Below are 14,924 nucleotides of genomic sequence, written 5' to 3'. Positions count from 1 at the left end.
CAAGGACTCTGTTTACAAAATGGGGAGGGGTTCTGGGATGGGAGTGAAGAAACCCCTTCTGCAAGTCCAACACAGGTCTTAATCATAAGACATAAACAAATAAAATATATCATAGGGATTTAATAAAGTTTGCGCTTTGAGCTAGGGGACAATAAGCACTTCCCCTCATCAAGAAAGCTTTTTGGTAAAGACCCAAGAGCCAGTGCCCCGTTCAGATGTAGCTGCTGGGGGGCGTCGTCAGGTGACCCTGTTTCTGGCCACAGCTGTCAGTGCTAAGTGGGAATGATGCCTGTGCTCCTTGGACCTACGGGATCCATGAAAGTGGCCTTCTATTTTGTAGTCCGCAATTTCTCTGATAAGGCTATCTTTAATTTATTACCTCAGGTATAAAAATGAGAACTTGCCATCTCTCATAATTTTTAGAATAAGAAAAAAGCTTAGTCAAAACATTCACTTTCCTGGAGACCATTATCAACAACAGATGGTCTCTTGAAAGACACTGAAAGAATTGAGACATGAGGACTGAGGGCAATCAAACACCTAGAATGTATATGGACAATTGGCCCTGAGAACCTCTCATCTTGGCACCTAACTGGGATAATTCTCTACCTCGGGCACTAGGAATTAAATCACCAAAGAGCTTAATGAATGTAAGAGACTTAGATCTTCCTGTGTATTTTGCTCACTGTTGTAAGTCATGGAGTCACCCAAATATGAACCCAACCCCTTACTTATGATCCCCCCATTGGAAAGACTAGGCTCAGGAACCACCTGAGTATGGGGGAAGCCTGTGGTCATGGTCAGCCTCTCCAAGATGGCGACCCCCAGAGAGGACTCACCACTCTGAAAGGCTCCTCACTCACCTGTCTTTTATCTCTGCACAGTGCCTTGTACCTGTCCATGAAAGATACAGAGAAAGGAATAAAAGAACTGAATCTAGAGAAGGACAAGAAGATTTTTAATCACTGCTTCACAGGTAAAAGGCCTTGCAAGTCTGAAACGGGGTACCCGGGGAAGGCAATATGTATTTCTCACTCAGCCTTGTGTGTGGGAGTGGGTGTGAAGCCTGGTGAGTGAGTGGGATCATAGAACACAGATAGATGAACATGAGACTTGATCTTCCTCAGGGTAGAAACCAAAAGAGAGGTGGAAAAGAACTCTGTTGTTTAAGCTAAAGTTTTTGAGTTCAAGCTAACTCTGACTCACTCCCACACCCCAAAAAATTGACATTATGTTGAAATAGACACTGAATTGAACAAGATAATAAACAGGCACACAATGTAATATTTAAGTGGCAATACTAGAGATGCCTGAGGCTACGCAGGGTCAGGTACTAAGTGGCAAGAGTTTAGGTAGATGGCATAGACATTAAAAGATGTTCTTTGGAGCCAGACTGCCTTAGTTCAAATCCTGGCTCAGCCACTCACTTGGCGTAAAACCTTAGACCAATAACTTAACCTTCCTGGGCTTCACTTCCCTTGGCTATAAAATGGGGTAATCATAGTGCATCTACTTTATAGGTCTGCTAAACAAATAATGTGTTTAGGACAGTGCCTGGTCACACTAAATACTATATGGTGTTAAGAGGTCACATGTCTGCACAGACAATTCTGAGTTCAGAGAAGAAAAAGAACTCAGGGGTTTGTTGGGATCAACAGAAGTACAAGCCTAAATTTTACACAAAGAGATGGTCGCATTTCATCTGGTAAGGACAAAGTTATGGGGCAGAGATATCCAGAATACACATCCAGAAGAAGAAAAATGACCAGGTTGGTAGAGCTCATGGTTCACTGGGGGGCTAAATGGGAATTTCAGTTTGGGACCAGGTTGTTAGAAGCTGGGCATGCCTTACTTATGACAGAAGAGATCAAGAGAGGAAAACTCTGAGAAGATAGAATAGACGTAGAATCTGAGGGGATGTGCAATCAACAGATAATTCATGAAAATGGTTCAGGTCCAAGTCAGGAAGGTGGAGGTGTGATCTGCAGGAGGATAGTGTATCCCATGGAAATCAGTCTCAGAGAGTTAAGGTTACACCTTAATAGCACCAGAAAAGTCAGGGCTGAAATTTGGGATCAAGAGACCAAGTTGTGGACAGTAGTAAGGGAAACTGACAAAAGCAAGGCAGGGCCCTAACTGGAGCAGGAATAATGTCACTAAGACAGACCCTCTAGCAAAGGAAGGGAATAAGGAAGAGGTTCTGAAATAGAGGTTCTGGGCACAAGGTCCAAGCCATACTTATTCCCTGTGTAATGTGTTACTGAGTCCTAGAGTATAGGACTAGAACTTCTGAAGTCCTGTTCACCAAAGGTCAGAGTAGGTTCTAGAAATTTCTGTGGAGTCAAGTTTTCATGTGGGGGCCTGGTGGTTTCAGTGGAGAAACAAGACTATGGAAGAGACTGGGACTCAGGCACTGCTGACAAATAAGGAAAATCTTGAATGTTGGGTGTTAGGGAGATGGAAATTTTCTTTCCAGGTTTCAGCATGCCTGACTGAGCAAATATGAACTCTAGGGTTAGAACACTTGAGTAAAGGGCCATTACTGGTATAACTCAGGCCTAAGGTCACTTAAACTCTCTAGGCCTTAATTTCCTCATTCTTAAGTGGGGTCTATAACTACTGCCTTAACTCTTTCATAGGGTTGCTATGAGGATTAAGAGCAGAAAGGCAGTATTTATTAGTTTATCCTTCAACAAAAGAAAAGTCAGTAAAAAACCTTTCATAGATGAAATTCATGAAAGGCTTACTAACCAACTCCTGTTTCAAAGATAGTATATCCTATTACTCTTGTTTTGATGACCTGGAACTTTGTTGCCAGTTACCCTGATGCCCTGGTTGGGTACATTTGTACAGAATATGTTTATTTATCTTTTTAAAGATTTTATCTATTCATTTCACAGAGAGACCACAAGTAGGCAGAGAGGCAGGCAGAGAGGGGAGAAGCAGGTCTCCTGCCGAGCAGAGAGCCCGATGCGGGGCTCGATCCCAGGACCCTGAGATCATGACCCGAGCCTAAGGCCCACTGAGCCACCCAGGCGCCCCCAGAATATGCCATTTTTAATATAAAGCTTCCCTGTAGCCTGCTAATAATCCAATTGCTGGGTCAATTCCCTTTAATCCTTTGCAGTCCTCGCTTGAGGCAGAAGTTTGGTGAGACCCTGCAAGTGACGTGATCAAGTTTTAATTTAGGACCATGCGTGTCTGATCATGTTCTCTTCTGCTAAAAACTTGTCACTGGTTCTTCATCGCGGAATTTCTTAATATGCCATCAAAGTGCTCCCACTCACCTTGTGCCTTCCTCTCTCTTGTTTTGTCTTCTTTTCACCAGCTCTTCCCTCCACCCCCCAAAAGGGACTGCTTCATGTCTGTGTAGCTCTGTTCCCACGCTGCTGCTCCCTCAGCCTGTGCTGGTTGCCTGTTTCATGTGCTTGGCAAACATTTACTCATATTTTAAGCCTGAGCCCTGTGCTACTTCCTCTATGAATCTTTTCCCAGCTGCGCACACCAGCTCCCCTACCCTACCACTCCTTTCCACACCTTGCAGATTTGACCCTGTAGCTCCATGGCACTGCACTGACCCATGGCAGATGGCTTCTTACAATCCTTAAGTATATCCCATCTCTTCCTTTCAGTTCATCCGAAGGAGCGTGCCCAGTATCCATCACTGCGCTTTGCACCTAGTAGACGCTCAATAAGTGTCTGTTCATTAATGGAGTAAATGAGGGAATTACTAAGACCTATTTCTCTGATGCATGCATTGCTCCTGAAGGAGTATGTCGATGCTTTTAAAAACGTTCTACGAGGTGCCTTTTGTTTCCAAATATTTATCCCACTGATCTCATCTTTCCTTCTTGGAATAACAGGGAACACGGGACAAGTCAGACCCGGGGGTCCTCTGGAACTTTTCAGGGGTGACTGTCAGTGGCTTGTTCTTTGGTACTATGGTAAGGAGCACTGACCTCCTTCTGATGATCCCATCCAGGGAACTGTGTCATCGACTGGCTGGTGTCCAATAACTCTGTTCGGAATCGCCAGGAAGGCCTCATGATTGCCTCCTCGCTGCTGGGTGAAGGGTACCTGCAGCCCGCGGGAGAACTGTCTAAGAATGCAGCAGACGGCATCTCTGAAAACCCTTTCCTGGATAACCCCGATGCCTTCTACTACTTTGTAAGTGAGAAATGCTACCCATTCATTCGTCCTGTAGTGGGCGCTGCCCCGAGCATATTCTATGTTGATTTTAATTTATATTGGAATGGGCTAAGCACAGGGCCCAGCCCCATGGAGAGTAGTGAGGTGTCTCTGATTTGTCTTCCTCTGCAGTGCCTGCTATATCCAGTGAATCAGGTTTGAGAAAAATGGTATTTACTTGAATAGTTGTTTCTTTTTTTTCAGTTTTTAAAAATAAATTTGTTTATTTATTTACATTTTATTTATTTATTAAAAAAATTATTTGACAGAGATCACAAGCAGGCAGAGAGGCAGGCAGAGAGAGAGGGGGAAGCAGGCTCCCTGCTGAGCAGAGAGCCCAAAGTGGGACTCCATTCCAGGACCCTGAGGTTATGACCTAAGCTAAAGGCAGAGGCTTAACCCACTGAGCCACCCAGGCGCCTCTACTTGAGCCTTTTTTTAAAAAAATTGACTTTTAAAACTGTATTCTTATTCTAAGCAGTAATTCATTTATAATATGGTATTGGGCCCTAGTATAGTCCAGGCCCTCTCCTGGACAAAGGAGATGCAACAGTGAAAAAAAAAAAGAGGGGGGGCAAAATTGTGACCCTCAGGGAGCTTTTTTTTAGAGGGAGCTCTATGAAATCACAATGTGCTAGTTGTATTTTCCCGAATGTGTATTACAATACACCACTAACACAGAATGTGTTCAGCCACGTCCTCTCCCGAGTCATCTTGTTTATCTCGCATGTATGCTTACCCCAGATTGGGAAACACTACATTGCACAAAGGACCTAATCTTGCATCATATGAGAAAGCCAGGAACCGTGGGTTTCTAGGGGGATTTTGGCAGTTTTGTTCCAATTTGGGGTCTGAGTGCAAAAGTTAGGAAGCTACTTGAGAGAACCACCTTCTTACAAAAATGAAGTGAATATCCCCGAGAGAGTTTCATTTCACTTTGGGGGAAGTTCCACTGTCAGTTTCTGGTTTTTTTTTTTTTTCTTCCAGACCTTCAATCTGGTTTTTATAGCCATTTAAATGTGGGATTCTAAAAATACCCCCCAGAGTGGGCTCTTCTTCCTCTATATGATTCATTAGTTACGTATAGTTGAGCGAGTCCCAGTTCCCTCTTGACCTTAGAACATGAGGCTGAATGGCCCATCATGCTCTTGGCCTTCTCAAAGTAGAAGGCGCTAAGTAGCAAAGCTCCTAATGGAAATTGTGTCATGCAGTGTCTTATAAATGAGCCAACTCTGCTCTCAAGGACATGACCTTGAGGGGCCAAGAGAAAGAAGACTTTGAGCAAGCAAGAAATGTGCTGAGCCAGACTTAGAGTATGGCTTGGGGAACCCAAGAAAATGAAAGGATATTGACAAGCTGACACTTGAGTGGAGATGAGGGAGAACATCTAGCAACAGGAAATAAGCAGCTAGAGACAAGAAATGGGGAGGGAGATGTGCTCACCAAGGAAGACCTTTAAAGTTTAGTTTGGGGTATGAACCATAGTAGAAAGGAGAAAAGGAGCCTACTCCAGGGGCTGGAAGGGAGAGAGAGAAAGGGAAAGGTCTAAGTAGCCATCTGCCTTAGACCAGAAAACAGACTTGCTGTCTGGTTTCCCAACAGCCAGACAGTGGGTTCTTCTGTGAAGAGAATTCCAGTGATGATGATGTGATTCTGAAAGAAGAATTCAGAGGGGTCATTATCAAGCAGGGATGTTTACTGAAGCAGGTGAGTGGTTCCCACTATCCCTTTCTTGTCTTTTTCCCCTGACCAGATTCTTTTAACTTCTGTGTTACCAAATGGTATTTGTTCTGTTTGTCCAATACTCAATGAGAGAATGAACCCTGCAGAGGGAAAGACAAAAAAAGCCAAGGAGATGATCCAAGTGGCATTAGGACAGGAGGACTGGGGCAGGTAGAGTACAAGATACACCTTCAAATCTGGACATTCTTCTTTTATCAATACCGTGGGGGAAAAGAGATGTTTCAAGAAAAATACTGACCTTTTCATGAGCTGGGAGAAATCCATTGGCGAAAAGGAGCCATCCGGAGGACCTAGAGTTTTCATGGAAAAAGTACTTCCCCTTTAGGGGATAGGAAAAGCCTATCCCTCTTTTTTGCAAAGTGACCTGGAAACAGGAGCAAGCCACACTCAGGAGAGGATCATGTACGACTGAAAGTCATATTCCAGACTGTGGGTAGGACATGGGTTTAGAGGACAGGTCTCCACAGGCACAGGCCACTGTCAGTCTGGGAGGCAGTGGCTGGGTTGGACTGAAGAGTTCTAGCTGTTTACCAGAGGCTAAGGCACAAGATGTCAAGAGGTAAGAGAATGCAAGGGCTGGGGCTAGGTGGGGAAGCCAGGGCTGGCACCTGGTAGAGGAGAAAGCAACAGGAAGACGTGGGAATATTCAGGGTAAGAAAACTGATAGTAGCACATGGTATCATAGAAACCAAAGCTGTGTTCTAAAGCCAGGGTTTTACCTTCCCGGCTGTGTGGTGAGCTGTCTTAAAGGCACTGCTTAGTATATAAAGGATGGGACTGAGATTTAGCTTACCTCATAAAAGGGTTCCAACTTGCAGGGTGAAGAGGAAAGAACCAAAGCTGAGCCTATAGTCATATTTAAAAAGAACTTTGGACTAGCTGAGATGAGATATACACACAGATTTTGAGTTTCACTGGGGAAAGTGGGGCATTCATGTGAAAAACTGATCTTTTTTTTTTTTTTAAAGATTTTATTTATTTATCAGAGAGAGAGAAGGGGAGAGCGCAAGCACAGGCAGACAGAATGGCAGGCAGAGGCAGAGAGAGAAGCAGGCTCCCCGCTGAGCAAGGAGCCCGACATGGGACTCCATCCCAGGACGCTGGGATCATGACCTGAGCCGAAGGCAGCTGCTTAACCAACTGAGCCACCCAGGTGTCCCAGAAAAACTGATCTTAACATGAGGTTTTGAGAAAACAGGCTAAGAGATACTACAGCAAAGACGTAGAAAGAATTAATTCACAGATGATTCTAACAACTTTTATGACAGAGCGATCACCAACCAGATTAAAGCCAAGTATAGGAGCGGGGCTAGTCTTTGATAGGGAAGCTTCTGGCAGTTTTCTGTTTTGCCCATTGCCAGCTTGCTCTGGTTCTGCACTGTGTTCCTGGCTCTTTGATTATAGGGGCTGGAAGGTGGATGTTCAAACAAGAGGAACTTGAGAAAGAATTTCATTACTTCTTTATGTTGTTGATTTTGTCTTATTCTATCTTGTTATCAGTTGTAACTTTTCTTGACTTAGTTGATCTGACAAGTGTTAGTTTAGAGTGGATCCCTGAAAAAACTAAACATGAAGGTTGAAAGGAGAGACAAAGTCTGGGCTGGACTGAAGTCATGTCTAGGCCAAGCATTCCCAGTGGGTGTCCTGGATGGTCAAAAAATTGGCTGAGGTTATCATTATTAGGTTATGAGGTCATCAACATTAGCTAAGGCAAATAAGTGGTTCTCTGATCTAACAGATCCTCTAAGGATCTGTTAAAATTGCACCCCACGCCAATTAAATCAGTCTCTGAATTTTACAGCTCTGCAAGTGATTCTGATGTGTAGCCAAGGCTGAGAAAAACAGAGCTGGCCTTTTTCTTTTCCTTCTTTCTTTCTTTCTTTCTTTTCCCTAAGATTTTGTTTATTTATTTGACAGAGAGAGAGAGAAAAATCACAAGTAGGCAGACAGGCAGGCAGAGAGAGGCAGGGGGAAGCAGACTCCCTCCCCAGCAGAGAACCCAGTGTGGGGCTCGATCCCAGGACCCTGAGATCATGACCTGAGCTGAAGGCAGAGGCTTAACCAACGAAGCCACCCAGGCACCCCTGGCTTTTTTCTTAAAAGCGAATTTCTCCTATTATCGAAATACCACTATTTAAATAGTCATCCATCTTAGCCTCCTTTTAACATAAAGAAAACAGAAATCTACGTGTACTTAGGAACGTTGTTCACTTACAATATTCTTTCCTCCAATTTCTGAGGGAGGGAGAGGGAAGAGAAACTTCTCCTATTTTGATTGATGGCTTCCCTTTAATATTTCCAACCTTAGTTGTTTATAACCTGGTTCATATCAGAATCACCTGAGGGAATTAGCAAAAATTTCTTCAAGTGTCACAAAGCTAAACCATTCTCTGTCAGCTATTGGCATTTAGCCAGGGTTAATGTGAGTAGAGGCTTATCATGAAAAAGAATACCTGTGTCCCACACCTCACAGGCAGGAAGAAGCTGTGTCCACCTGGAGATCAGTCCTCCCCTATTCTTCCCACTTCTCCCATCCCAGAGAAATAATTCTGCTTGGGGATGCAGCAAGTTTGAGGATGAAAGATTGTGAATTATATTCAAGATAACCCTTTGAATATAATTCATTCTGTTGTGACAATGAATAAAATATCTAATTTTTCTACCATGTGTAAGCTTTTTGTTGAGGAGGGACAATATATGATATGTGTTTTTCTCATATCTGTTGCACATCAGCATCCTTAGTCTACAATAGATAATAAAACTTTGTAGATCAGATGAAATTGAATATAATTAACTGGCAGATCGGCAACAATTCCAGGCATGCACACATTCCTTAAAATCCCCCAGGGAATCCTCATTAAATGAAGGATGGCCGGACACCCACTTAAGAACACTAAACTTCTCAACGTATCACATTCTAATGTCAGTGAGGGCTTAAAGGCAATAGGTAGCTGGCTAGGGTTGGCTGATTTCACATCCTCCTCTTACCTTCCTCTTCCACAATTCACGGGAACTTGTTATTCACCCAGTGGTTGCATGAGAGGTCCTGCGATGTGTGTCCCCAGGTCAGGAGGAAATGATGTAGGGCAGAAACTTGAGTATTCTCAACTAGTGGGCAACATTAGCTAAGGCAAAGAGCAAGAATTCATAAAAAGAATTTAGAAATTGATGCTTTGCAAAAGCTATTTTAGATATGATATCCAGATAGAAATATTCTCTGTTCTCCCTTATGACTCTAGAGGGTTCCTGGCTTTCATCTTTCAGGCAAGTAAAAGCCTCTTTGGAGATGAGCTCCTTGACCAAATGCTTGGCCAAATAACTTAGACCCATTCTTGAAAGCTCTCTTTAAACTCCTTTAACTTGACATTATGAAGAAGGCACTGTTTGCTAAAACCATAAATGTTTCACTGTTTTCTACATGAGCACAATGAAAAATATTGGAAAATTTATATATGTGCCTGTCAATATTTGGTGCCTTAGAATTAACAAATACTATGATTTATATTGGCAAGTTGGAACTATATATCTTCTAATGTAATATATATATAGATCTCTATATATATATCTATTTTTGTTACTAGAGATATTTTAGTGATTTGAACTTTCCATGGGAAATGTCATTTACCATGACATTTTAAAAAATTCTTACAAGCTAATTGAAGAAACTGGGTAATTCAAGGCAATCACAAACAGATATAAAGCAGTTTCTGGGGCGAGATTCTCTATACCAGGCACATGGCCGGGGATTGGAGGAACAAAGGTTAAACAAGACACAAATCCTGCCTTCCAACCTTACAGTCTGAATGACATCATTCTGTTGCGAAAGCCCAAGTCCTATCCTCTTTCATCGTATCTGACACAGTGGCAATTCCTTCCCATTTCCATTGCTGCTACCTGATATTAGTTCCTAGTAATTCGATGTGTGGATTGTTGAAATCATGCCGTAATGACCTCTTTTTTACCTTATTTTCTTTCCCCTGGCTGATCAGTCCATCCTATATATGGTCACCACATTCATCTTCCTGAAACATGATTGTGATCTTTTCCCAAAAACTGACTCAGAAGCTATCAGCAATGATCCTCACCTTGTATTTGAAGTCTCTTTCCACTCTCCCAAATTTTCCTCTGCTGTTGCTCATGAACTCTGTGTTCTAGCCAGACTGGTCTTAGTCACCGATGTCTGCATACGCCTGGTATGTTCCCACTGCTCTTTTTTGTTGTCAAGTCTTCCTATCCACCTCTTTCTCACCCATCTGACTCCTGTGTATCCTCTGTGGGTAAGTCAAGATCTTTATGGATCTCTCTTCGACATCCCAAACCCGCAATTGCATATCCCACATATAATTCCCCTGAAATCCATTATCCATAATAATTACTTGATTTGGACATTTACTATTTTATATTTCCATGTAGGTTATAAACTCTTTGAAGACTAGGGCTATGTGTTAATCTCTTTATATCCCCATGTTACTCAATAACATGCAATGTATGTGCCTTGTATATAGTACCATCTTGTATAATAGTAGAGCTGGAAGATAATCTTGGAAATAAAGTAATCCATGGGGCATCTGGGTGGTTTAGTCAGTTAAGCGCCTGACTCTTGGTTTCCGCTCAAGTCATGATCTTTGGGTCCTGGGATTCAACCGCGTGTTGAGCCCCAAGTTGGGCTCTGTGCTCAGCATGGAGTCTGCTTGTCTCTCTCCCTCTGCTCCCCCTCCTGCCTGTGCTCTCTCTCTCTCTCTCTCTCATAAAGAAATAAAATCTTTAAAAACAGAAAGTAATAATTAATCCATAATATCATAACATCCAAATTGTTCACTGGCCCTAGTGCTGTGTCCCTGACAAAGACCTGGGTTGGGTCCTGGTTCTCCTGGAGATAATAGTTTATCTTCTTCTTTTTTCAATTCAACAAAGACTCACTAGGTAGATACTATGTGTACAGAGTGATGCCAAGAACTCACCATTCCTCTTCTTATGTTGATCCTGGATACAGGGGCACAGGAGGAAAAACTGGAAAGTGAGGAAGTTCATTCTGAGAGAAGACCCTGCGTACCTGCACTACTACGACCCCGCTGGGGTGAGAGCCTGGGGCCCCCAAACCCATCGCGCTCGGAGCCTCCACTGCTCTCTGGGCCTCCTGTTCTCCTTTCCGCCTGGTTTCTCTCCCCGTTTTCTCTTCACCCCCACCCCCACTCCTTTTCCTCCTGCCCTCCGGTCCCTCTTCCTTTCTCTTCTCACTGTGAAGATGTGAAGTCTTAGGCCTTGAGACCAACATAAGCTCAGGGATGAAAGAAAATATCACTCTATTGTCATTTACTTGGTCAACTCAACGTAGTTTTTGTTTGTTTGTTTGTTTGTCCTGATCTGATAGTTTCAGAGCAATTCAACCAGTCCGATTCATTGTTCTTGGCTTAATATCTTAAAAATCACACAAAAAAGTGATAATCCCTCCTCTGGGCCAATTCAGATGAGAGCATCGGGGAAGTCCAGCCATGTGGGCTGTGGCTGTTCAGCCAGCCCTGCAGTGTGCAGATAGCTCTGTCCGGCCTGGGTGCTTAGCTTCCTCTTGCAGCTCTGGGCTCTTTGATTCCGTCCTGCGAGGGTCATGGTCCTGTGTCAGTAGCAGGGGGGCCAAAGAGCTCCAGAAACATGCACCGGTTCTCTCATGGGGTGTGGTGAGGCAGTGTTTCCCCCTGCCCTGGCACTCTACTCCAGAACGGGAGTCCAGATTGACATGTGTCTCCTTGTCCAACCTCCCGGAGTAAAGTGGGGGGTGGATGCTCTGGAAGGGGTTTTCTTCCATCTCCTTCCGCTCTTACCCATTCGGGTGCCCTACTCCATAGCAGAGAGAGTTCGTGGGGCTTTTGTGCCAACGGGATAAAGTATATTCATTTATTGGGAACATCATTAAGGACTCCTCTCTTCTCCAGGGTGAAGATCCTCTGGGAGCAATCCACTTGAGAGGCTGTGTGGTGACTTCCGTGGAGAGCAGCTCAGATGGTAAGAATGAATTTGTGTTCGAGAGAGGTGTGTCTGCTCAGGCTTCCTTCTCACACCTGGGCATCCAGGGCTAACAGCTATTGGTCACTTAATCAATCAGCCTAAGCAGGAATGAATTTCTGCCATCCACATCTTGGAGATGCCAAGATATTTTCTCCCAGATGCTGCCCTGGTTCTTTGGGCCTTGGAGAGGAAGAGTGGCTTTCTAGATGCCTCAAATAAATCCTGGAGCAATGCTGAGAAGAAAACCTTCCCCTCGGAACTGGCTTAAATGGAGACTTGTTAGCTCCTGAGGCCTGTCATTGAGCCATGACTTTCCTTAAAGGGGACCTTTGTCATATCCAGACCAGAAAATCTCCCACAGCCAATGGAACATTTGTGCAGTGAGTGGAAAATGCTCCTGGCTGATAGTCACGTCTGTGCTAGTCTTGGGTGAATCACCTAATGAAGTTGGGCCTTAGCGCCTCGTCTGGAATGAGGGGTCACACCAGTGACCTCTGTGTCCTAGGTCACAAGTCGATGATGTGTTGCATGGAATGACCATACAGGTGTATGCCAACTTCACAGGTGCCGGAATGAGGGCTCCCAGGGGAGAGGTGGTTTAGACAGCCCAGCCCTGGATTTGCCATATCATTTTGAGTTTATAGATTATAGAGGCTGATGGGGAAAAGCTACAGCTGCAAAAACTAGGTTTTTACTACTCCTTGATCTGCTCACCCTCCTCTCCTCATAGAATGATGATTTTTTATTTGATGTCAATGTTTTAAGTCTCACTATTGGCCAGTTTACTATTTTTTGCTCTTTCGGCAGAGACTGTAACTTAGCCTGTGCAAAAACAAGTCCAGGCTATAGTGGTGATAATGGAAGTAGGTTTGGGTTTTTGGTTTTGTTTTTCATTTTAATATATTAGAGGCAGCTCTTGGTTCATATTATGAGCAGAGAAAAAGTACTCAGTAAGCACTATTAGAGGTACTCATTAGGCATAATTGGTGTGCAAAAGTGAGAAATCTAGTTTGCTTGTAAACTATAAAAGAAAACGTTTGTGCCTGAGTATTTTGCTTCTTTCTTAAGCATACACACTCAAACACATGCACAGAATCATATATGTACTTATCGATATAAATACTATATATATAATTATACAATAAATATATATGATCATACAATGATGGTAAGTTTGAAAACCACATATTCAATTTTCTTAGAACACTAAAAAACTTAAAATTACCCTCCTTGCAAAAGGAAGGCGAATCGGGTGGCCTTTCCGGAGCACACGCGCTGTCATTCACTTTCTTTTTCAGCAGTCAGGAAGAGTGAAGAAGAGAACCTCTTTGAGATCATCACTGCTGATGAAGTTCACTATTTTTTGCAAGCGGCCACCCCTAAGGAGCGCACTGAGTGGATCAAAGCCATCCAGGTGGCCTCCCGGACTGGGAAGTAAAAACATTTCTGCCACTTGTTGTCACTCTCCGAAGGGAACCCCACAGAGAAGCTCGGTCCAGGACCTGTCCACTTCTGGTGACATGTCAATGAGAAAGGGCCCAGGGTTGGGAAGTTTTCGTCTGCAGAGGTTCTGAATGTAACTAACCACATGCTGCGTCCTGTTCACCTGCACCGACCACACTGCTCACTGAAGCCTCTCTGTTTCCCCCCAAGCCGATGTAACAAGCTGTGTGGCCTGGCTTCTCTGCTTAATCTCTCCAGGCCTGAGCTTCAGAACCCAAAGCCCTGTGATTCTAATACCGGTGGAAGTAAAAATGTCTCTAGTCACCCAGTAAGTAGTAGGTGTCATCGCTGGGCTCCATCTTGGCCTTCGGAGCCCGACGCATTCTTCCCTTTAAATCTGTTCCCAGTCTTTACACCTAAGGGGTCTAGGTGTAAACCTCTTGTTTTTGTTTGCCACCTTCTCTTGCTCTTGGCCATTAGATCATGTATCATGAAGGAGAGCTTTCTTCTTTCTTCCTCACTCGGACCAGAAACTTCCGGAAAGTGAGTGCCCCAGTGGCAGCTTTTGGATTGAAACCTTCCATCACTTTCTACAGCCTGGAAAGTTCTATCTTCTGGGAAAATGACCCAAGGAAGCCAGGTGTAGCCGAGGGTCTTCTCCGTGCCCTGAAGCTACCCATAGCAGGCATTTTTCAATCCCCTTTGGGGCTGATCTGAGATGCTCGTATCTTTGCCCCTTTCCGGAGCATTTCTCTACCATTGATTATAATTAGGAGGGGGAACTCCAAATCTTTGAGCTTCTGTTTCGATTGAATGTTTGCAGGAAAAAGTGGTCAGATGGGTTCCCTCCATGGATGAAGGGCCCAGGGGACTGGCAGGTTGATGTATAACCCCCAGTTCCAGAGGCTGCAGGGGCTGAGCTGAAGGTTGGCAGACTGGTTGATGGGCTTAGACAAAGCACTGAGATGCCTTAGGTCTAGACGGAACTCACGGAGGTGGCCATCCACACTGCTGCGCCTTCAGTTCCCCAGTCAACGGTACTCTGGTTGTCCTTGAGCTCTAGGCATAAGCTGTAGGTAGCTGTTCCTGCTTGGCCTCTGCAGGGCCCTGTGAACCCCTTACCAATCAGAGTGATATGAGCTACATTCAAATTGGGTGCCTGTTTTCAACTTCTGACCCTGTCCACCAACTAGTGGTTCTAACCCCAAATTGAGAAAAACCTCAGGTATGCCTGTCAAGGTACATTTTCCAATTTCAGATTTCTGACTTTCAGGCTCCAATGAGTAAAGGAGAGCAGAAAATTCTTCCTGATTTTGTCACCTTCTCTCTTTCCCTCCCCCAATTGCACACAATATCCTTGAAGCTATTCCTACACCCAGATTGTTTTCTCAGTGGCCTAGGGGCAAAATATTACCTTTTCTCTAATTATTTTGTAAGCTGTCTTCTTAGAGCATGCACATTAGTTTTTTCTACATTCAGTGTTACAAGTATTTATTAATATGGAGTCAACTTTATGTTTTGAAATAAACATGACCATGTTTAGCGTT

General features: G+C 43.9%; 1 protein-coding gene and 1 long non-coding RNA gene across 3 annotated transcripts in view; one reads left to right on the top strand and one right to left on the bottom strand.

Annotated features, from left to right (window-relative positions):
• Positions 1-3,974, bottom strand: part of LOC309870797 — a 21,674-nt gene extending 17,700 nt beyond the window's left edge. Inside the window, exon 1 of the long non-coding RNA XR_014314823.1 lies at positions 3,288-3,974. This is a non-coding gene — a long non-coding RNA (uncharacterized lncRNA). The remainder of the gene's footprint in view (positions 1-3,287) is intronic.
• PLEK (pleckstrin) overlaps positions 1-14,924 on the top strand; it is a 26,287-nt gene extending 11,363 nt beyond the window's left edge. Inside the window, exons 4-9 of one of the 2 annotated variants that reach the window (XM_082743247.1) lie at positions 885-976; positions 3,983-4,167; positions 5,791-5,895; positions 10,925-11,008; positions 11,862-11,931; positions 13,236-14,924. In XM_082743247.1, coding sequence (XP_082599373.1) covers positions 885-976; positions 3,983-4,167; positions 5,791-5,895; positions 10,925-11,008; positions 11,862-11,931; positions 13,236-13,372 — 673 coding nt within the window. In that variant the 3' untranslated portion in view covers positions 13,373-14,924. Of the gene's footprint in view, positions 1-884; positions 977-3,982; positions 4,168-5,790; positions 5,896-10,924; positions 11,009-11,861; positions 11,932-13,232 lie in introns of both variants that reach the window. The other variant, XM_082743246.1, reaches the window with a different exon arrangement.

Source organism: Mustela nivalis, assembly GCF_964662115.1.
Source record: "Mustela nivalis genome assembly, chromosome: 8".
Taxonomy (NCBI): domain Eukaryota; kingdom Metazoa; phylum Chordata; class Mammalia; order Carnivora; family Mustelidae; genus Mustela; species Mustela nivalis.
This window is presented reverse-complemented; position numbering and strand designations above follow the sequence as displayed.